Here is a 22797-nt window from a genome sequence, read left to right on the forward strand (position 1 = left end):
ATGCTACCGAGTCCCGCTATACGTGAGATTGACAATAACAACAAGGGGGACACGGAGCAGTCAGTAGTACCTTGCCTAAACTCCATCCACACTCTATGACAGGGACTAAAGTCCTCGAGGAGACAGGGTGGCCTCCTTAGCCAGGAGCTAAGCATTTTCCTCCTCCTCGCTGCCAACTTCATTGATCGTTTCTTCTACTGTACTTGATTGATGCCTGACCTGGCCACACTTGTGTCATCGGTCCAGTCTGTCAAAATTGAGCTATAAGGATATGACAGGACGTATAGGTCTGTGTCAAGTCTAGGGCACAGCGCGACAGGACAACTGGAACAGGTCAGGAACCGTTACAGGATGACTGATATTAACCCGTACATGTATGTTACGAAAGGAATAGCTTTGGTATAGGGTTCGACTGACGGTAAACTTGAAAATCCACCTAGCCTTCGAGCATACCATTATGTTCTTCAAACAGAATGCCCACAAACACTCCATCGTCGATTTCATCTTGCTGACCAAAATCATATTTATGGTCCTGGCAATTTCTCAGGTACTGCTTCAGTACCTCCTCCTCCACAGCGAACTTTACCTGGACCTGAAGTGTATCCTTATACTTATCTATTAAAGGCTTTAGTTCCTCTGCGGCTGTAAAAGTCATGGGATTCCTAGAGAGGTTGTTAGTATATATCTTTCACAATGAACACTACCACTGACCGATACCATGGAGCGAAGTGAATCATGGCTAGCATAATTCTGTTCCCATCTGAATAGTTAGGTTTTCCGCCATGCCATAACCTCATGTCTCTAATAATGACTGATCCTGTGGCGACAGTCGGCTGAACCGGCGCTCTGACTTTTCTTCTGCTGTCTAACACGTCTGTCCTTATCCTCGTCCTCTCACCTCTCACTTCTTCTTGACTTTCAAAACCCTCATTCTGAGTCCCCAACCAAAACTCTGTGCTACCGTTCTTGGGGTTCATCTCCACAAGCCCGATGTTAATAACAAATGCAAATGGACAGTTCGGGTGCTCGAAATCGGCGTCAGAATGGATTGGTTGGGATTGCGGGGGTCTGGTTGGGCTGTGAGCGAGCGCCGTGTTGCCCGAAACAAACGACAGGCGCGGTCGCGGGCCGAGAATGGAAGATGTGACCTGTACTACAAGGGGGTTTAGGAAGATCTCTGGGTCGAAGTAGGTTTTGGTAATGGGCGGGTTTTGCTGGACATTCCTGTTACCAAAATCTGCTGAGTCTTTTGTCATCCGACGAAGGGACGGAAAAAAGTAGCTGCAAACCCTTTGTGAAAATTGTACGGTATTGGATAGTCGGCTTTCTGCAGCAGCTCTGCATCACCGAGCATCTTGTCGTTCAAGAAGCCTAGCTTGGAATGGTCGATGACGTCTTGCAGGATAACAATTCCATCGCGGTGGAGCGCCCTGGTGGCGATTTCAAGATTTCTCCAGCCGAGAGCATTCGTTTTGACCTCCTCTGGTGAGACTGCCACTGCCAAAGGAGTGGAAGGGAGGTTGTATCCTTTCCCCTGGACGCGGATGCTATTGGAAATATTTGGAGTGTCTAGAAACATTGTTTCGGCATGAAAGAAGCCCAAGGAGGAAATTGGGAAAAAGAAAAGAAAAAAAGGGGGAAAGAGTTGGTTACTGTCAGCCGTTGCTACACAAGGCATCAACACCATCAATCGTATCTCAGAAAGATCGGTGCGGCTGGCAGTGCACTTTCTACATATCACACTCCGTACTACACTTCTGGCGAGCTAGTTCGCCCGGATGGGAATCTATTGGGTTGGGATTATGCGGATCAGTGGTTAACGGTAGTTTGATTGGCACACGTGTCAGCCACAGCTTACGTGCCTGAGACATGTGCTGGGTGAACTATAGACGATTGGCGGATGTGCCTCCTGTTTGGTATCGATTCCACCAGTGGCTTTAAAAGATGTCGCCTTGGGGTGGGCGGCCACTTGCCTTGTTTCTAGGTGGATGAGGCTCTGCAAGTTGCCTCGCATCCCTACCCCGCGCTTACCACATAAATACCGTGACCTAGCAGCTCACCTAGTAGGTCAGGTAACCAGCCTTCTTACATCCACAACCAGGTGCATTGAATTGTGGATTTGCCTTTTCTGACTTCGGTCATCAGGGTGTGATGGAACCACTGTCTGTTGTTGCCAGCATCATCGCCGTCATACAAGCTGGTGACCGCCTTAGTGGCCTGCTCCAGAAGCTCAAGCCCTTGTGGAGCGCGCCACGTGATATTGAAGCATTGATCAATGAGCTCAATGATCTTACACGGGTATTGCAGCATCTCAGAGATGCAGTTGATTGTATTGAGGCGGATGTTGCCAGTGCCCCACTTATACCAGTATGTGGGAGCCTACGCAAGCTCGTAGACGATGCTGGTAATGTAATTCTGGAGCTGGAGACCTTGGTCGATACTTTTCTTCGATCTGCTCAAGATAAAGAAAGTGGGATCAAGGTCCACAGGGTTCTATGGGCGAGGAAATTAGGCAATACGCAAGCTTTACGGAGGAAGCTTAAGGATCTCGAACTGACGATCATGCTGCAAGCCTGTTCTCTCAACTTGTAAGTCATTGTTTGAATTCTTCTCATGTCTGGAGGAGTCGTGCAACGCTAATAAATCAGGTCGTCGCAAGCAAAGATGAAGCAAGTAGTTGAAGACATTGGGGTCAGAACTAGCTTTATTCTCGCCCATTGCAACACATTACAAGGGCATATCGCACAGCAACTCGTCTTTGCTCAAATCTCCGGCCCGCCACTTCTCCCCGATGCTCCCAACATGGACACAAGCATCGATGACAACCAAGAGACCCCAAAATCACTGGTGTATACAGAAACAGATACGCTGACTGAGAAAAGCCCAAAGCTGGACGGCCAGGCAGAGAGCACTCTAGACTTCCAGCCTCTGTTGCAGATGCGCAGGGATTATACTTGGTTTTGCCCTTGTGTCTGTCATATCAAAACCTTTCTAAAGGCGCCTCTGTCCATACACAACTTCTTTGGCTCCGTGTCGATGCTATTTTTGGGAGGGTCACACAAGATCAGACAATGCAACATCGCGAGCTGCCGCACTCATCCTCACTCAACTGTGCGTGTCAAATATGCGTTTCCAAGGTGGTTTTTCGCGCGCGTGCTCCTTGTATCGTTAAGCATTTCGCGCCATCATGGACCCGAATTCCTACTACGAGTACTCAGAGTCCGACCGCCGGATGATCCGTTGTTCTCGAGTATCCGGAGAGGCGACGCTGAAGCAACCAGGCTTCTTCTAGCTACTGGGAAGGCATCGGTCCTTGATGTTACTACTTTAAACCGATCAGCGCTCTGGGTATGTTTTTGGCTCGCAATAACCCTCCCTGATAATGAAGCTCACAGCTGCTCTAGTATGCTATTGATATACTCAAGGAGAATAAGTCTCTTGAAGTGGTTCAAATCCTGCTCTCAGCCGGCGCTGATATCCACCAGGAGGATGACACATTTCAGTGAGTACACAGGTCGAGAAGAAAAAGAAAAAAGCAAAGGCTAAGAAGCTTGGTAGATCTCCAGTCGATCTTATGTGGACGAAAATGATTACCAATAGGGATCCGCAACTTAACAGTGCTTTGCGGTGTCTGGCTCCGCAAGCCATGGAAGTGCCTGAAACAAAGGGCCTCTCTCGACTTCAACTCATTGTTGCCCGTCAAGACGGGGACATAGACCAAGAACTGAAACTTGAATCTACAGACGTCAATGCTCTTGATTCAGATGGACGTACCGCACTCCACTATGCAGTCACAAGTGGCAAGATAGAGATCGTAATGAAGCTCTTGCATGCCGGCGCCAATCCCAACATCAAGACTCTCTACGGTTACAGCCCATTTTTGGTCGCAGCATCCATGTTGCCGTCTTGTCTAGAGCAGCTGCTGGCATTCGGCGCCGACGTCCACACCACATCTCATTCAGGCCGCAATGCTTTGCATGTGATCAGCGACTATTGTGGAGAAAACAGCGAACCGTACTACGCAGCTCTGCTCAAAGCCGGTGCCGACATTAATGCACAGGGGTCGGAAGGATATACTGCGCTACATTACGCTATTCGTAATGACAATGTTGCAAAGGTAAAATATCTTCTTGAGAGAGGCGCCAACCCTAACATTGGTGACAACCACAAAAGGCCGTGTGTGCTATATGCCATCATGTATAACCGGCCTTCTATAGTGCGTTTGCTCCTCCAGTCCGGTGCGGATTACCATAGCTCGGACAAAGACCACGCTTCTATCTGGCACTATCTGGCCCTTTACAGTGGTTTGGAAGTCCTTGACGTGCTCGCTGGAGTTCCGCTCGGGAATGTCGACGCGGAGCAGAAGCGTAGAGATGGAACAACGGCGATGGACCTGGTGACACAAAGGGTTGGGAGTGCGTTCGAATGGAGATTGCGACTCATTGAGATGATTCGCGTATCTAGAGCTGGGGATAAAGCCAGGGGAGAAGGCTACGAGACAGATGTCTCCACTCCTACATCGGAATACGCGGATGCTCTTGATTTTAGATGACCGAACGTGAGAAAGCAATGCTTGTTTGGTATGCAGAACAAGACTTGACTTGAGGCGTAAAATGAAGGAATTAGAGAACTTGTAAGCGTTGATATCATGTCTTTTGGCCTTTCTAGGATGTATTGGCCCTGGAAACCGGGACGAATTCTGAGCCAGTTGTCTTTTCAATCCCTCTCATATATACGACCATAGAGGTATAAAATGGAGTTCCATGTGCGCTCAACAATACTTAAGCGAGCAAGGGTGGGAAAGGTGAACACGCTGTAGGCAGGGTAAAAGCCAGGAGAGAATTAAGGATCATTATCCTAACTTAGGTTGCTCTCGGACGTAGCTTGAACTAGGTTCGGGGGGCAAACTTGGTGTTCTAGCCAGCAGATGCGTCGTTCACCCATCAGCGAGTTTTGAAGATAGTTTCATGTAGTTCAAATTGATAAGAAATTTCGATAGATGATTATCTTGTTATTATTACTGGGATGCCTGCACTGTAACAGGAAACAATACATCATTCGTTAGAAGAGAACGGCCCTCTAGTGGCTTAGCTCCTATAGCTATGACTTGGAGGTGGCTGGAAAATTCCTCGTGGGTATGTTACTACTGTGTGAACAGCGGAATCGTCCAGATGCTAGATACACGAGACTCTTGCATGGATTGGGCTGAGTTTCTCACGCGAAGCTGGTGCCGATGACCCAGCTTACGTCGTCGTTGAATGAGGCAGCGGCGTCAAAGGTGTGAACGCCGCCGTTGTTCGCGGCGTAGGCCACGTTGTCGTAGTGACGGAAATAGCGGGTAGGATAGTTCCAAACCCGAATCGAGTTACCTTGTCCGTTGAGACCGGCCTCCGGGCAGAATGTGGCGTCTTCGCGGAACTGCTTGGTGCCGTCGTTGGCGTTCAGCACGAGACCGAAGTTGTAGTGCCGTATGTAGCTGCCGGCGGTGTCCTTGGACTCGAACGAGAAGCAGGCGCTATTCCCAAGGCCGGTGCGAACCGTCCAACTGGCCTGCTGTTTGAGAGCGGTTGTGCTGGACGACGAGACGACCTGGGTGTTCACGGTCGAGCCGGTATGTGCGAGGTAGCGTGTCGTGCAGCAAGCCGTGGTGGCCCGCAGCGAAACCGAGGAGCCGACGGTGAGCGCCGGACCGCTTGTCAACGACGTGATGGCGTATTTGGCCGCCACGATGTTGGCCTGTACTGAGTTCTCGGTGGCGTCGGACGGATAGCCGGAGGTCATGACGCCCTCGTAGAAAGTCCCCTGGGCGCTGACGCTGTTGTCGCCGCCGATGCCGAGAATGATGGCGCCCTCCTTGCTCATCGGGTTGTAGCCGGACGCGCTTGGGCGCGCGCCGCTGTAAAAGGTTGACAGCGAGCCAGACGCAGCGTTGGCTCCGCGGATCGCCCACAGGTTTGGCCCGCCCTTGACGACCGCGGTGAGGAACCGGTTGGAGATGGACGGGTCGCCAGCATTGTTGCCAGAGCTGGAGCCAGAGAACAGGCCGTTCTCAAGATCGGCCATGATCCAGGGGCCGCTGCCGGAGCCGGAGCCCCAGGCGGTGCTGTCGCCAAAGTAAATGGCCTCCATGTGTCCGTTGCCCGTATCGAGACTATTGGTCTCGGCGTTGCCATAGTCAAAACAGCAACCGCCGTTATAATGGGTTCCGTCGAGAACGGCATACATTCCCTCCGCCGCGTCTCCTCTGGCTGTGCCGCTGGCAGCATTATTACGGTAACCAGTGCCGGGCGAGACGAAGACGCCGTACGCCTTCTGGCCGTTCAGCGTAACCGGTGCGCCAATCGCGCTGGCCAGGTTGTCGTTGCCGTTGACATCCGGGCCGCTGAAGCCACCGGGCGGAGCTTGGGTAAGGTGGTTACCGCGTCCGGACTGATCGTAAATGACCGTGATGAGGCACGTTGTTTGGGCGCAAAAGGTGTCCTGGGTAGCGGCGTTCGCAACGCCGCCGGCAGACAGCGGCTTGATATCCGTCGTGGCACCATCGGAGCCGCGTTTCACCTGGTAGAGTGAGCCGCTATAGGCGCTGTACAGGGCGCGAGTGGTGCTGTGTGCGGCAATGCAAGGCGTGCCGCCGGAGGAGTAGATGTCGCAGGGCCCAGCGGCGACAACGGAGCCCATGGCTGCAAAGCTTAAGGCGAGCACATGGGCGCGCTGGAAGCTTGGTTGTGAGAACATGTTTGATCACTTTCAGAAGTCAGGACGGTGAGAGAGAAACGCCGGTGAGCTTCTTGAATTCATCGTCGAGAAGCTCGTCCGTCGTGGGCTTTTAAGCCGCGTAGTGTCTATTCTATCCTACCATCATCATCGTTCAACCAGTCAAGATGTCCGTCCGTCTTCTCGAACGAGGGTAACATAAGGTCCCAGGGCGCCAAGAATTTCCTCCAATAACTATAGATACAGTACTAGTGCAGTTGCTACCTTCCCCACTGGTAGCACACGTCCCATTCGACTCACGATGATGGCGTGTCATTCTCGATGAAGCTCACGCAGCGGGGTGGCCGAAATGGTCTAGGGTGCGGGGTCGTAATATAAAACGGAAAACCGGCACCGAAAGTCGTATTATTGGGGTGAAGTAATGGGAGTATGTAGCTCAGTAAGCTAGAGTGTATGCGTGGACTTTACATCTAGAAGAAAATGGATGTTATATGAAATATGGTATGGGCGGCGTCAGTGCAGGAGATAAAATTTCCCGACTGGTGAATCAGTTCTGGAGCTTTGTTTCTGTATAGCGTAGACGCCACTAAAGACGCGTCAATACCAGGTACTCAGCACTACGATATATAGTCAGGTATGCTTAGCACGCTATAGGTTTTTGTCGGATTGGAGGCTAAGCATCGTTCGCGCTGTTTGTTAAGTTGAAAAGTTATCACACAATATGGATGGTCTCGGCCGAGTAAGGAGACGGCCGTGCGGATGCGCACCTGGGACATTCGGGGTGAAGTTGGCACCAATAAATGAATGGACAAAACAAACATCGAATCAAGAACGGCCATACACGTATTTGGTTACCTCGCACATGTGCCAACTCCCTCCGAATTTCCAAACTCCTCCAAGCGGACCAGTCACAGTCCTAGTATGTACCATCCCTCCGCCCATAAATGCCAGACCACCGACCTTTGTCTACACCGAAAGTAGCCCCATATTTCCCCCATCCCTCGGTATCTTCTGTTTTAGACTACAACCACTACAGCCGCGCCCGTCATCGTTGTGCTTCTTGGCACAGCTGTAGGTGATGTCCACGCAGACTAGGGTTCGTTCATGAGGGTGTTGCGGGGTAAATGCGGGGACCCCAGGAAATGCAGGCAGGTCGAGCCCGGTAGTTCTTTTGGGACTATGCACAGCATACAGTTAGAAAAGTAAGGGGGTTTTCTGGGCAATGCTCGGCCGGAAGAGCTAGGGTCCAAGCCAGGTTCAAGACCGAAGTCTGACCTCATGGCTTTAGAGAATAACTGTTGGTATTACAGGATCCCGTACGGCAACGTAGTAAATTCAAGGCTGTAATTTGGTTCTGTTTTATTGACTATTAAAGGGAAAGAAAGTAAGAAAATCAGCAGCAGCAGCAGCAGCAGCAGTGAAGATATTGATGTTGGCTGGCCGGAGGTGGTATCTCTGGGTTCCACTACCGATGCTGCGGCCGCCTGCCGGCTACTGCTGACCGCCTGCCCGTATTCTGGCTGAACAGTCTAACAGTAACATGTTATTGAATGTATCTGTTCAGTGTGGCTGCGGGTCGTACGCTACGAATGGGTAGAGAAGAGAAGATCAGTCAGATATCCATTCTGTTGATTGCACCCACCTGGTATTTGTTGCTAAGCTTCTGAAAAGCAATATTTGTGACTGAACAAACGATGAGTGAGTCGACCCTCCAGCCACCAAAATCTGAAGCAACAAATTCGTTACAATTATTGTGTCTCGGGATGGTGGAGTAGGGACGCAACTCCATCCAGCTGTTGACAATTTTGCGCGAGTTCGTGCCATCCTCGCCGTGCCTCAACGCTCCATATGGTTTATAAGATATAGGCGTCACAAGAAGGAGCAATTTACGCTAATCATCCAATATATTACGAAGCTCTCCAATTATATCCACCCACTAAGCGTGTTTGCCAGGCCTCGCCCTGGCAGAAATTAGCAGCCGACGTTGAATCTATGCATCACGATGAACGAAGGTGGAGTCTTGATGCTCTTGAGTTGCGACCCAGCCGCTTCGGCACATGGATGCAAGACTAAAAGAATGCATACATGCCTTTTGGTGTCGGCATGAATGCTTGTCCAGCCACCAACGGTTTCGGTAGGAAGGTGATTTCGTGCTTAGTCGTCGTGCTTAATACACGACTAGGCGTGAGAGAGTCGGGGGCGCGAGTTTGGTTCGGCGACGACAAGTTAGATATTGATATGGGAGCCCCACTACCGACTGGAAGAAATGATATGGGGGTGTGGGTTATAAGTCTCGAAAATCGAAGGGTTGTAAGTAGGCGTCTGCATAACAGACTGAGGAGACCTAAGTCCAATTTCTGCTCATCATTAAATATGCTTGATTGATCCTACGACCACTTTTGACTGAAACCCTACCGCTGTGCATGTAAAGGTCTATGTGTATTGTCACAGAACTCATGTATCTTTATTCAAACGCACATGATGCCTTCTCACGATGTGAACAACAACCCTCTGCCTACAAGAGGTACTGCTTCCCTTAGACAATCCAAGTCCGACCTTTACCGACCCTGGTTATCCTTAAAACCACCACCAATATCGTCATCATAGTCATACCAAGACCCGACAACAATTGCACGCCCAGGTAGCTCCCGGTGGCTTCAAGAAGAGCACCCGCAATAGGTGGCCCGGCCAGCGAGCCGAATGCATTCGTCGTGGACAACATGCCCAGCCACGTTCCATGTAAGCTGAGATCCGGCACGAGAGTCGAGGTTACGGTAGGCGGCAGCGAGACGAGCCCGCCGGAGGCAAACCCATAAGCGATCGCAAACGCCACGCTACCCGCGCCGTCGCGTACAGCCAGCCAACACATCGCGACGACGGCGACGGAGACGGATACAGCGAGAAGAATGTTTATTGACCCAAAACGACCGGCCAGCCATGCGGGAAATACCCTGCCGAGGATAGCGCCCGCATTAAGGATAGCCACTAGGTAGTATCCCAACCCAGATGAACCTTGACTGGCTAACCCATGGGCGAGGGCGTACTGTTGTAGGTAGTATATGGGGGCCATGTATGAGAAAAAGTTGAAGAACATGGCTGCGGAGAAGACGACGAACGAAACGTTCCGGTATGCGGAGAGGTCCAGCATGAGGCGCCGGCGTTTCCCGGCGTTTGGATCGGTTCGTTGGCGCAGCACAGCGAACGAAAATGCATTTGTGGCAAGAGATACGAAGGCTAGTACTCGCGTGGCCCATGGGAAACCCACCCGCGGGAGTAGGCTCTGAAAGATGAGAGGGTAGGTGACACCGCCAAGGCTGCTTCCCGTTGCGACGATTCCGGTGGCCAAGGCACGACGCTCGGTGAAGTATTGTGGAATAATGGCAACCGACGGGATGTATATGCATCCGGCACCCAGACCAACACAAAATGCCTGAGCAAGCAACACTTGCCAGTATTGGGTTGCGATACTCGTCATTGTCATCCCGAGGAATATAAGAACGATACCCGTTAGGGTTAGGCTTCGGAAGTATCCCGCATCGTAGAGCGGGCCTATGAGAACTCCGACGAAGAGGAGGAGAGAGGATTGAATGGAGCCAATCCAGGCGATTGAGTCGGCTGAACTGTCTTTGAGGTGCTCCTGGTAGTATGTCTGAAAGACACCGTAGGAGCTGACGATGCCCCTGTGAGAAGGGTTAGCAATTGTTCGCTTATCCTTCACGACCTGGATAACTGGCAGGTCAAAATTAATGAAGTATGCTGACCAAGAGTTGAAGAATAAAAAGAATGAACCTGCGACTTGCAGCCAGGCCAAACGACCGCCGTCTCGAGGACAACTCGCAACATCGGCATTCTCGCCCACGGCTGCGGTAACGCAATTTTTTGACGGTGTGGTTATTATGTCGGGTCCGGAAGTACGTTCCGAGTGCGGAGGCGTTCTCTCAGAGGCGCCTTTGATAGACATGATGAGAATATATTCAATACTCAGCCCAGTTCAATAGAAACGAGTTACAAAGATGGCAACACGCTCGATGTTGAATTGGACACAAGTATGTGCACTGAGTGTGTATTGATACATCCTATGTTGAAACATAATGGCTGCTCGTTCAATCACGAAAAAAAACATCACAATGGCAACTGGGGCCCCGCGCCGAAACTGGAGGCCGGCGTCGGGATGAACTGGCAGAGTCCATGAGGAAGGGCGGCCCTCTAAGGCGCAATCGACATCGGCAAAGGTTGCCCTGTCGAGCCAGTCGAAGACGTTTTAATAGCATCCAGGACCCGCAAAGGTTGGAGTACACTAAAATGTGGAGGTAAGCAAAACTGGAAGGCGGAAAACGAAATCGGGAGTTGACCTTTCAGGGTTTAGCGCTTCCCGAGATGGTGGGACTACCCGAAGCCGGTTTTCCGACACAAGTTCGGGAGGATGTTCGGGAAGAAGTTCGGCTTGTCGACTTCACTACTGAATCCTTCGACGACAACACCGACGAGAAAACCGACCACAGCGAGAACCTCAAACTTTACCATCCCGGATTGTTCTTCGTTTAAGTATTATTTCATTTTCGGCTTCCGGTATCGTCGGCATCAATATGGAGCCCATAACTTCGCCGCGACGTTACCGAAAAAACGGTCGGCTCCAAGCATGCGACCCCTGTCGCCGTCGGAAAGTCGCCTGCGACCATGCTCGTCCCGTATGTAGTAACTGTAAAAGAAGGCGACGGACTGAGACATGCGAATATACCATGGTCAAGCCGGCTCAGATGCGACCCTCCACTGAGTCAATACACACGCCACACTCCTCCAGCATAACGGGTTCGGAGACGGGCGCCGAACAATACGAACCCGCAACCGCGTCCACTCTCGTTGGACAACCCCCGGAAAGAAGTCCATTCCATAGCGAAAAGGGGCCTCTAGATCGGCGAGCACATAGTCATGAGATAGGTGCCCAGGCAACATTGTCTGGCCATCTTGGGTTCACTTCATGGAGTGATGTATACAAGGAGGTTGGTAACGGTTTATCCGGCCATGACTCTCAAGCCAATAACGTTTCGCAAACCGATGGTCGGACACACAACATCCGGAAGGACACCACAAGTCTTGCCACAGATAACACAACACTAGTAACTTGCCTAGCTGTTTTACGAGACGTTCCCGAAGAACATGAGGGGCGGAAGCTGTTCGCCATGCATTTTGACCCCCACAACGCCTTCATTCACCCCGTTGGACAACGGGCTCTAGATACATTATATGGGACATTTGGTCACTTTCTGGGACCCGTCCGGGATGACTCGCAGCTTTCAGAGTTTGCCCGCATTCTATGCTGCAACTCTGCCCGCCCTTTCTCCGAACATGAGACAGATCCAGAAGTGTGGATGGCCCAGTTCACAGGAATCAACACACGATGGGAAACGTTAGGCCTACTGTTCACCTACTGGGAGCTCAAGGCTAGGAATGATCATTTTGCCCGCACAGAAGGCGGCACTATGGGGTATGGAACAAAGAGTGCCTTCAGGAGATGTATTGCCGACTGCGTAGTTTTGACGCGGCAAGCCACTGAAGTAGGAAACACTTTGCTACTCTACCTTTACTTCAGGAAGATGATCATCGAATCCATCGTTGATGGAGACACCAGTGAGTACATTTATGTTTGCGTGCTGTCATTTCCCACTCGATGAAAAAAACAACCTTGCTCTTAACGGGTATACACATCAGCATTATGATATTCCCCCCCGGCACCCCCGATACTAAGATTTATGATACAAGGTCTTTCTACCTGGATGTCGAATGGCGAGACGGTAGCGTTACTCACATTCCTTGGCGTTCACGTCGAATCGACCAAGGAGCCATATAAACCAACTGTAGCATCAGAGCTACGAAGACGATTGCTCCTCAATGTTTTCGTCCTAGACAAAGTAGGTGCTGCAATCACAGGAAGACCGCCTTCGCTGAGTCGTCGATACGTCTTGACGCCCCTACCTTTGGACCTGAAAGACGAATACTTGATGTCGAATGACGAGGCGCTTGATGATGCGGTTGGCGCCCTTGATAGCAAAGGTTGGAATTCCGACGGTGCGCTTTATTCAGTCACATTTTGGCGCGCTCGATATCAGCTCATGGTCATCCGGGATGAGATCTTTGAGATCGCCCTAGGACCTGAGGCCGCCATCCTGGTAGAGACCCTGCAGTGAGTTAATTGCACCCGACGCTTCCCATTTGCTCGTCTTCTTGACGTGTGCTAATCCAACCCGCGAAGTGCCCTCAAAGCGAAGGAACTAAAAGCGGCAGCAGAGATGCCAGCCATCATGCGATTCATAGAGTCGGATGTGAGAGACCCTGGAATCAGTTCTCAGACGCTCCATGTCAGGCTGCTCATGCTACTGGAGCACCTGCAGAACATGTTCTTCATCGAACGGCTTCTGCACCGTTGTGGCAGCGCCAATAACAGGGAGTTGCTGTCGGTCAGCTTCGAGATGACATCAACCACGATGCTGTTTTGGACTAATATGGACGGACTTGGCATGTTGTGCGAAGACTTCAAATGGCTGGTAAGTAAGCTTCATCGACCCCGAGGTTCGCCGAACTATTGGTTCCATCCTGGAACCACAGACGGGATGTTCTTTCTTGACGGGGTCTACCTTCAGCACAAAATGCTAACTCGAAAAATCAGGTAATGGCCTACGCCGCCCCTGGTGGCGGCATCCTTTGTCTGGAGCTGTTAAAGCCATCAGTGACCATGAACAGCGGTGATGGAGTCCCAACCGATAGCACCGGAAACAGAATCACCAGATCCAGTATCGTACAGGTCCTTAGCCTTTTGGTTGGGTTTTTGAAGTGGGTGAGCCCCAAGGAAGCCAACGGTGGTACTTGCATTGGTTGCAGGAATATTGTCCAGCGTGTGCTCGACGAGACGCTCAATATGACGGCCAGCGACAACCCTTCTGCGGATGCAATGGAGTGGGATTTCTCAGCGCAGCTGGACTTCAACTTTGACCTTTTGGACACTTTTGAGTGGATGCGACCGGAGTTTTCTTGGAGTGATGTGCCTTCGCGGACTTAGATTAATAGCGTAGGAACTGTTTATGATGTTTGGGAGGCGCAATTGCACCGAACTACTCATTGAAATTACCGAATGGAATTATCTGCATCGGCACTCAAGAAATCATTTTAAGTATTAATACTTGACTGAGGCGAGGCGAAGTAGGCAGAGTCCGCTCTGTGGGTATTCTGGTTGCGTGGCACCTACATAAAGACACACGGGACAATGTCAGTAACAATAACCGGGTCGGTTAGCTCAGTTGGTTAGAGCGTGGTACTAATATGTTACCCAACATGTTGTGTAATGCCAAGGCCGGGAGTTCAAGCCTCCCACTGATCACATGCTTTTTGTTTTTTGTTCTATTTTTGTTTTTATATATCACTTTCTTTTGACTCCTTTCCATATGCTGTCTCTCGCATTTACGCTACATACATACTGCGTGTCACGCTAGTGATAGTTCTTTGGAATGCAGAGTTTGTCACACTCATTTATTGTCCGGAAAATTTCTAGTTTGTTCTTTGATTATTTTCTGGGAGCTTGTCCACGTCTGGCATTCCGGCAATCATTATCCACGGTAGCAGGATTAAACTACTGCTGGCAGCAATGGCTAGCCCTATCTATGCCCACCAGGATCAATACCATAGTTGAAGAGAATTGCCGCATTTGAATCTTAAGCCACTTGATCGTAGTATAGCTAGCTCATGAATTTAGAAATCGTTTGTTTGTTACCGCTTGGTATCTCGTGATTTGTTATTAACACAAACCATACCTCCCGATGTACAGTTTTAGAGCGGATCAGTTCTCTGAGACGAATACAGTATGAAGCCAGCCATTTCAAAGATCAAACAATTGTCCGGCTTGTGAATACTTATGCCGTTCCTCAGAGGGCTCATCTTGTAGTACTGCTGCCAACAACATATTTCGCAACATCATGCATTGCGAGTCACCACATGAAACATGCACGTGTGAGTGCGTTCCATTAGAAAGAAATTCGAAGCAAGCCACCCAAGGCAAAAAAAAAAAAAGTCAAAAGTTATGCACACCTGCGACGCAGGTGCTTGTCTTGGAGACGCGGCGAATCGAACGCCGGACCTCATCCATGCTAAGGATGCATTATACCACTAAACCACGCCCCCGAAATGCGATAAAATTATTGTGCGCCAGCAAGACCTACCAAGCCTGCAAGTTGCGGGTCATGCCTGGCCAGTCTGTCAGTGGACCACAAGCTGAAGAAATCGCAGCCAGCGGGGTCAGTCCCGAAAATAACTCCGCCAAAAGACAAGATCCAGTTCTCGAAGACAGAATAGGGCTACGAAGCTCCCACCAAAGACATGAACTTGACGATCAGTATCATTGTAATACATGCAACAGGGAAAGTATATTTTCAGGAGATCCATTTCGCCTTCTTGGGAAGCTTAAATACTGGGTCATTCATACGAGATCTAGACCCTTGCCAAGTGGTGAGTTGTACATGAAAACCCCCGAAATATGTATATATGTTCCAAGCTGCCCTGTAGAACAGCAACGTGGTCGATGGCCAATCGCCTTGGTTACCCCTCGCTTTGATTTTACAGTGCACAATTATCTGTAGTGCTGCGCTGTAGTACATGAAATTTCCGAGATGCCACATACGAAACCATTTGCATCCATCTCGGAGCGGCGAGACTGTCAACAGCTGTCAAAACCTTAATGACCACACTAATGTCGCAATAGCATCGGAAAGGAAGCCAAGTCCGACAATAGCTTGAACTCTCGGCAGATTTCAGTTTGGTTCCTGGCGATTCTATCAAATTGAGGAAGCATTCAACCAGCACTCCGGTAGCCATTTCCGAGTATTGGTAAATGATTAAAGTAACATGATTGCGTACCCTCGCCAATAAACCAATCATCTGAACAGGCCGAGAAAATAAAGACGCCGCAGGCAAGATGTCCCCAAAAGTACGGGTCAGGCAGACATACATCGGAGCATCAAAAAACACAAAACCGGGTTGCTGGACCCTCCCGGGTCTACTCGTTCCTCCAGCACCCGCCCTCAGTCTTGGTTCGTTGGAAGGATTCGAATGAAAGGACCGAATAAGCTAGACACCAGGCGACAGGATGGAAAGGGGAAGGAGGCAAGGAAAAAAAAAGGGTCATCTGTCAATGTCTGACAACTCATTGACCGAGCGGTTCTGACAAAACCTCAGTAAGCAAGGAGGTAAAGAACCATGGACCAGGGCGGGTCCACATGTAGTGTGAGATCGAACTGGGCAGAATAATGGGTCCTGATCAAGGACTGCCCGTGTTTGCATGAACCAGTCGCCGCCGCCAGCATCGATCTTCCTGCGAAGCTAAAGTGGCTGTGGAAAAGGCAGTCGACGAATCATCAGGCTGAGCAGCCGGCTATGCCATGAGATGCCAGACGCGAGCCGGCAATTCGCCGGGGCAGATGCACACAACGCATGAAACATGTTATTGCTGGTTTGATTCGGCATACATCCCCGGCCAAGGTCCGATCGAGAACCTGCAAATGCCTTTCTTTGGGATATCTCAGCCATGGGCATGTCAAATCCCCGAAAACACGAAATCATGGTCCTAATACAGACGAGTGACACTCCATTTCAGCCCAATCGCCGGAACTAATGGCTTGTCGCGAAGTCCAATTTTGCGGCCCCCAATATCGCCGCTCGGAACCAAGGTCTGCCGCCGCGTGGCTTGCCCTGGAGCTGGGTATTCGCTGCCACCCTGACCCGCCCCTCTCGCTCACAGGCGGCCGGAACCCGATCCCGATGCGATTGAAGCAAGGAACATGGCATCAGCAAAATGGAGCAAACACATCGAGTAAGCCCACCGGCTCGTACGAGGCGGGGATTGAGGAGCAGGCAGGATAAAGAGAACCACAAGGCCGACGCGAGCTGAGCGGAATCCACATGCCCGGCCCGGGGAGGACGGACTGGCGAGTTCCCGTCAATGGTTTGCACTCATGCGACACCGGCGCACGCCCGCTGTCACCAGAAGAGCACTAGAAGGTGGGAAAGGTGCTGGTATGATGAGCTAGTCTGCGCCTCGTTTTGTCTTGCACCCGCCTCCCCTCCTTTCTAGTGCTTTTAGTCTCTCTTTAGCATAACTCAACGCTCAAAGCTATTCGTCATTGCCACATTGACAACGCGTGCGATGCCGCAAACGCCCATATGAGATGACGAACGCAAGACAGCAGAAAAAGCAATAACAAGGACGCGAAATCTTACAAGCCTCCACCTGTTCTCCACACAGCTCAAACCTATTCAAACAAAAGCTGCGATCCCCCTTGGAGTAGGTACGTAAATACGATGAACTAGACGACTGGCCAGAAACAATTAATCTATCGCCGGCCCCCTCCCCCAAGACGGGGGATTTGGGGGGACTGGGCCCTCACACCACGTTCATCAGCTGCGTAGCATCGGAACGCACCCAATCCCCGTCCCTAGGAGTCGAGATCCGCCCACAACCTTGGCAGCTCATCAGGGGTAGCGAATTACCCGAGAAGGTCGGCCATTGGGCCGAAGACAGGGTAGACTGCCGTAGGATTCGGCCGGGTGCCATACTATGTGACATTTGAGAATGCTCACGATCTGTCTCTGCGAGCATCCGCAGACCAAGGCAGGCGCATTTCTCCAATTTTTTTCTCCACCCGAGTCATAAAAACGGCGATAAGGTCAAGAACTTGCGTCGTGAGCACTTCGTTTTCCCTCCCGTCCCAACTTTGGACCGCGCAAGGACCACCAATAGCGTGTCGTCCTTGTTAGACCCTCAACGTCTCCATCAGCTCCACACACAGCGTGCCGGATGTGCCACCAGGATAGGGATAGCACCGGCCAACTGCGACGCCCGGGTTTAACGTCCCAAGGGGTAACAGGTTAGGGCCAAACCGTGGGATACTGTGCAGGTCGGGGGCAGGCTTTCCAGAAAGTCCATCGATGCCAGTTTCCAAAGCCGTCACACAAAACCCTGGGTCATCTTCGGATGTTTCCTGTCAATCCTTTAGCCTTGGGTAACAGGATCCGGCACTTTGCTTCTTTGTGTCACCCACAGCCGTCCCTCGGGAACACGCAGCTTCGCCTCAGCTGTGCAGTCCCGCGCCGGCCTTAGCCAACCTCCAACCGAACAAGCCTTTAGCCGTGCAAGCGGCATTCCTTTGAAGGTTCCTTCCTCCCCGTGTTATCTATTCCGAGATATCATCGACGTTTTCGGTCTCACCCGTACTGCGTAGCAATAGGTTGGTCAACTAATCCGGCTCCGCTCTTCTATCGCGAACAGGTATCCAGGCAATATTTTGTATCTCATCAGTCCCGTTGGGATGTTAGCCCCTGCATACGTGCTCTGCACAAAGCACGAGAGCGCCCCTCATTCAGGATGTGTCCGAGGAGAATTTCTCACAGGGCCCGTTGCTGATCCCTGCACACACGATGTTCCCCGACCCTTGCTCGCCTTGGTTTAGCTGTGGCTGGCCCCTTCTGGGGGCGGCTTTTCTCCTTGAAGATATGCATCCATGTGTGGATTTGTGGTACAGATGACGGGCTTATATCCGCATGCTCAATCAATCTCACGGGGTGCCCCTCGATGCCTGGTCCCCTACCCGACATGGACCGACTCTAGACCTGTCATGGCCTCGGTCCGCTGCTATGCCACGTTGACGGGGAGCCTCCTGCATGTCAGTGTATCACAGTCTCACTCTTCATGGAGCCCTCGCCTGCCATATTTGGTTATGTCCTGGATACCTGGTTGCCACGCCGGGGGGGCTAGGAGCCAGGGCCCTGAAAATCATCCCCGGTCAATGAACGGCGAACACCGTCAACCACCGCCACCATTGAAAGTTGCATAGTGCGTACAATGAAGAAAGGGGCCGCGCCGTTGCTTGCCACAGCCGTCATACGACCTGATTGCAACGGCCGGCCACCGTGCGGTGACTAGATTGCACGCTACCGACACACTGGTCTAGTGTGGCGTTGGCCGCATGTCGAAGTGGATCGCTGTAGAATGCTCCCTCGGCTGCATCAAGCATCATCTCCGTGTTGGCATGTCGCTAGACCACTCATCCCAAGTGGTCTCTGTTGACTAAGACAGAAGGCGACAGGCGTTTCACCACAACCTTAATCCCTCCCGCTCCCCCTCCCTTTCACTCCTGTAGAAAACCTTCGACGCCTCCATCGCGACGGACAAACCGATTCATACGCTACGCCATGGTCGACGGGATAGATATTTAGCGTGCAAGACGACCGTTTTCCCCTCGACCCTTTGGAAAGAGGGAGGCCAATCCTCATCTCTCTTACGGAAACCGCACCATGAGGTTCATCTCCCTGTTTCTGCCTCTGGCTGCGGTGCTCTCATGCGCTGCAGCCCAAGGCGACGCCACATCAGCAGTGGCATCGCTCCCGACCTGTGCGGTATGTATTGCGGCCGAGTTACTCTTTTCCTGAAGTCCGAGTGCTCATCCTATGCCAGCAATCATGTCTCTTGACGGCAGTCCTGAACTCTCCATGCGCCCCAACCAACCAGACGTGCATCTGCACGAACGCTCCTTTGCAGGCCGAAGTTGAAGTTTGTGTCTTACAAAATTGCACCCTCCGGAACGCCCTCTGTGAGTAGCTTAACCTTTCCAGATCGCCAAATAGGCTCGACGACATTCGGCTAACCTTGACACTGCAGCAACCAAAAACATCACTCAGACGACATGTGGCGCCACTCCCAGAGACCGTTCCACAGCGTATAACACCATTTCGATCACCATGGGCACACTGTCTGGTGTTTTTGTCATTATTCGTCTGGTTCACAAAGTGTTTGCGACAATGGGCGACCTTGGAATGGACGATTGGTTCATCCTCATTACCCTTGGCTCTGGAATCCCCGGCACCGTCATCAACACCCAAGGGTTTACCGCCAACGGCCTCGGAAAGGACGTTTGGACCGTCCCGTTCAACAAAATCACCAATTTTGGGTACTGGTTTTTCGTCATGGAGCCGATGTATTTCGGCCAGGTGACGCTGCTAAAGATGTCCCTTCTTTTCTTCTACATGCGCATTTTCTCGCAGAGCAGCATCAAGAAACTCATCTGGGGCACCATCATCTTCAACGGCATTTTTGGCTTGACATTTATCTTTGTTGCCATCTTCCAGTGCACGCCGATCAGCTTTTATTGGACGAAGTGGGACTTGGAGCACACTGGAAAGTGCCTGGATATCAACGGCATTGCGTGGGCCAACGCCGGTATCAGCATTGTCCTGGACTTTTGGATGCTTGCGCTTCCGTTGTCCCAGATCAAGAGCCTAAACTTGCACTGGAAGAAGAAGATCGGCGTGGCCATGATGTTCTTCGTCGGCACTTTGTGAGTCATAACCCCTTAAATTTCCTGCTTGAGTGTTGTTTGCTGATGCGTGCCGGCAGTGTCACCGTTGTCAGTATTATGCGTTTGCAGTCCCTGGTCGCATTTGCCAAGTCCCAAAACCCGACATGGGACCAGTTCGAAGTTGCGCTTTGGTCCACCGTCGAAATTAACGTTGGCATCATTTGCGCATGCATGCCCTCCATACGCATCATTCTCGTCGGATTCTTCCCCAAGATCCTCGGCTCCACAAGACGCGGCACTTCGAACGCGGCGAAGTACTATATACAATCGAGTGGTAACCATCGAAGCCGAAACCGGCCATTGGGCAACGAGGCCAAAATCAAGACTATCGACCGCGAATCAGGAGGTTCAGGCGACAGCCCGAGCGGGATCATGTACACCAAGGAGTATACGGTGGACTATCATGACGAGACGAGCTTGGTGCACATGCGGGAGTTGGAGGCTTCCAGCTCAAAGACCGGGAGAAGCGGCTCCCCCTTTTGATTTCCTTTGTTAGCGAGCGGTTGGGTTCTTCGTTGTGACGAAAAGTATGAAACTTGTATCGAATACCACCATAAGCGCGAGGGACTACGGTTCCCCCAATGGTAATTGACTTAATCGAATAATCAAACATCCCACCTGCACTCGAGATGGACGGGAAAAGATGAGGTCTGGATGCGCGGCCGATGGATCCAAACGCACCAGTGGTTGCGAGCCGCTCGGACCTCTTCTCTGATCGTGTGATTAAGAAACCCCTCTCATCAGCATCATCCCACAAGATACTGCGTCGGACATGAGACTGAGAAGGGGAATAGCGGCTCCTCAGCCCGACAGTCTCTGAAGGCCTCGAACATATCAATTCCAACAATACTCTCGTCTTGCGCCGCATATGTCCAGTTACCTCCTGCAAGGCCTACGGGGAATATAGCCGTAAAACAGGGGTGTTGCGCCTCCAATGCCACCCCTTTCCACTATGAGAGCTACATCGACGTTGCGCGTATCCACTCAGCCGGATCGAGTCTGTGGGACGTGGGCAGGTACTCTGTCAACATGCGCATAGCCCAAGAAAGATAAGCCGCACTCCCGTGCGGTCTATTCTCTTTCCTAATGCGGCGCTGAGTGCCTCCGCGGAACCCTGCAACATCTGGTGGCGGCGAACGCAGCAGGCCGCCGACCAACCGCGGGCAAGATTGCACCGGTGTTCCCCGGCCGGCCAATTTTTGGCTGCAGTCCGCATGACGACTGGTATGACGAATAACAGTGGGCAATGCTGCGCCTGGCAGAGCAACCTTTCCCGAATCTGCAGTGCAAGTGCGCGTGCTGGGGGGCTGTAGCTAGTATTTACCGACGTAGGATGCTGTCAATCCTTCAGAACCCCCGTTCTGAGCTATAAACCTGGATATGTGGGCTTTATCGCTGTCTAGCCGTGGTAGTAGATCGATATCAGAAGTTGATTTCAGCCGGGGTCACCTTAGATAGCCTTCCTATCTCCGATGTCAGCCCCCAAAGACGTTAACCAGACCACATCGGTCCACTCCGGGGTTCCAACTCGGGACCCAAGAACTCATGGGCGCCTGTTTGGCATCAATTTCCTCCGGTAGAAGAGCACAAGCAACTAGGTTTGGCAGGCTCGTTGCGTTGAAGATTTACAGGGACGAGGAGGTGTCTCGGCTAGCTATTACAAACACAGGCAAAAGGACTCTTGAATTAATTAAGAGCCGAATCCCATCACTGTGAGTGTATACGTTTTTAGAGAGCAACGGGTTTAGATGATGAGACAGGCGGGGAGATCTTCGTATCGCACCGGCAAATAGGTGAGGGGCAATACCCTGCATGCGCGCTTCTCGTGCTATCCCTTGTCGCACAGCTGCTATATTCCCTCAATAATACTAGTTCACCGCTCCGCCAACTCTGCACCTGCAATATGCACTCCTCCCGATTGGGCTGTTAGAGATAATACTTCACCGTGCATATACGTCTTATGTGTGAGTTCTATTACTTCCAAAAGCTTCCCCAGCGACGTCGCATTAAGCTAGTTGGATGGTGGTTCACATCAACTACGCTTCCTGTCATAAAACTGGACCTGTTACCAAAATGATGAAGAAACCACCTCGATTTGGAAATTAATCCCGTCCAGCGCCGATATCAGACCAACTTTGGGATAACGAGATTGCCATCTTCTGGAGCCTTACTGTAACCGGACACCCAGGCTTCACAAGAGGCAATGAGGCATAGCACACTTCCACATTCATGTTTGAACAGTTACAGCATTAAAAACCCTTCAAGAAGGGACGGATATCACGCGGTCCACCCTTGAACCCAGGTTTCCCTCACCATCGTTTGGGGCATTGCCTATCAGTGGTAGGTAGAGAAGGCCGCTAGTACTGGCAATATTTCCGAAGTTTGCTACAAGTTATGCCACAGTGCTATGGCGTCTACTACTCATTCTATCACTATGGAATGTTATCAAGCGAAAAAGCATTCTTATATTTTCTTTTTTAGATTGACACTCGTGATGCCAAAACTCAGGCCTTTCTACTGGCTGCCCACATACGCGCAAATGTCGAGTCCTGTTGCATTAATGTACGAGGATCATCATGCTCGATAACCATTCCGTCTTCGAGAACGACGATGCTATCAAAATTCATGACTGTCTCAAGTCTGTGTGCGACGGCGATTATGGTGCAGCCTGGGAAAACTTCCTGCAGTG

The 22797-nt window shown here is 51.3% G+C and overlaps 6 protein-coding genes across 6 annotated transcripts; 3 read left to right on the forward strand and 3 right to left on the reverse strand.

The window, feature by feature from the left end:
* Positions 1-436: 436 nt before the first annotated feature.
* Positions 437-1579, reverse strand: EsH8_VII_000849 (phytanoyl-CoA dioxygenase family protein; the record flags this gene model as incomplete). The annotated part of the gene is made up of 3 exons (XM_083270982.1): positions 437-662; positions 712-1224; positions 1290-1579. The coding sequence occupies 3 exons, from the start codon at positions 1577-1579 to the stop codon at positions 437-439; spliced, it is 1029 nt and encodes a 342-aa protein (XP_083128539.1).
* Positions 1580-2151: 572 nt separating this feature from the next.
* EsH8_VII_000850 (ankyrin repeat domain-containing protein) lies at positions 2152-4552 on the forward strand (the record flags this gene model as incomplete). Its single annotated transcript, XM_083270983.1, has 4 exons — positions 2152-2588; positions 2649-3348; positions 3405-3502; positions 3559-4552. The coding sequence occupies 4 exons, from the start codon at positions 2152-2154 to the stop codon at positions 4550-4552; spliced, it is 2229 nt and encodes a 742-aa protein (XP_083128540.1).
* A 662-nt stretch (positions 4553-5214) lies between these two features.
* On the reverse strand, positions 5215-6735 carry EsH8_VII_000851 (alpha-L-arabinofuranosidase B, catalytic-domain-containing protein; the record flags this gene model as incomplete). Its single annotated transcript, XM_083270984.1, has 1 exon — positions 5215-6735. The coding sequence occupies one exon, from the start codon at positions 6733-6735 to the stop codon at positions 5215-5217; it is 1521 nt and encodes a 506-aa protein (XP_083128541.1).
* Positions 6736-9250: 2515 nt separating this feature from the next.
* On the reverse strand, positions 9251-10675 carry EsH8_VII_000852 (MCT family MFS transporter; the record flags this gene model as incomplete). Its single annotated transcript, XM_083270985.1, has 2 exons — positions 9251-10394; positions 10476-10675. The coding sequence occupies 2 exons, from the start codon at positions 10673-10675 to the stop codon at positions 9251-9253; spliced, it is 1344 nt and encodes a 447-aa protein (XP_083128542.1).
* Positions 10676-11894: 1219 nt separating this feature from the next.
* Positions 11895-13768, forward strand: EsH8_VII_000853 (fungal specific transcription factor domain-containing protein; the record flags this gene model as incomplete). Its single annotated transcript, XM_083270986.1, has 4 exons — positions 11895-12342; positions 12475-12895; positions 12965-13256; positions 13379-13768. 4 exons carry the CDS (start codon positions 11895-11897, stop codon positions 13766-13768), a joined length of 1551 nt encoding a protein of 516 aa, XP_083128543.1.
* Positions 13769-19047: 5279 nt separating this feature from the next.
* EsH8_VII_000854 (CFEM domain-containing protein) lies at positions 19048-20591 on the forward strand (the record flags this gene model as incomplete). Its single annotated transcript, XM_083270987.1, has 4 exons — positions 19048-19149; positions 19208-19343; positions 19412-20087; positions 20147-20591. The coding sequence occupies 4 exons, from the start codon at positions 19048-19050 to the stop codon at positions 20589-20591; spliced, it is 1359 nt and encodes a 452-aa protein (XP_083128544.1).
* Positions 20592-22797: the final 2206 nt, after the last annotated feature.

This window comes from Colletotrichum jinshuiense, chromosome 7, assembly GCF_051148585.1.
Source record: "Colletotrichum jinshuiense chromosome 7, complete sequence".
Taxonomy (NCBI): Eukaryota; Fungi; Ascomycota; class Sordariomycetes; order Glomerellales; family Glomerellaceae; genus Colletotrichum; species Colletotrichum jinshuiense.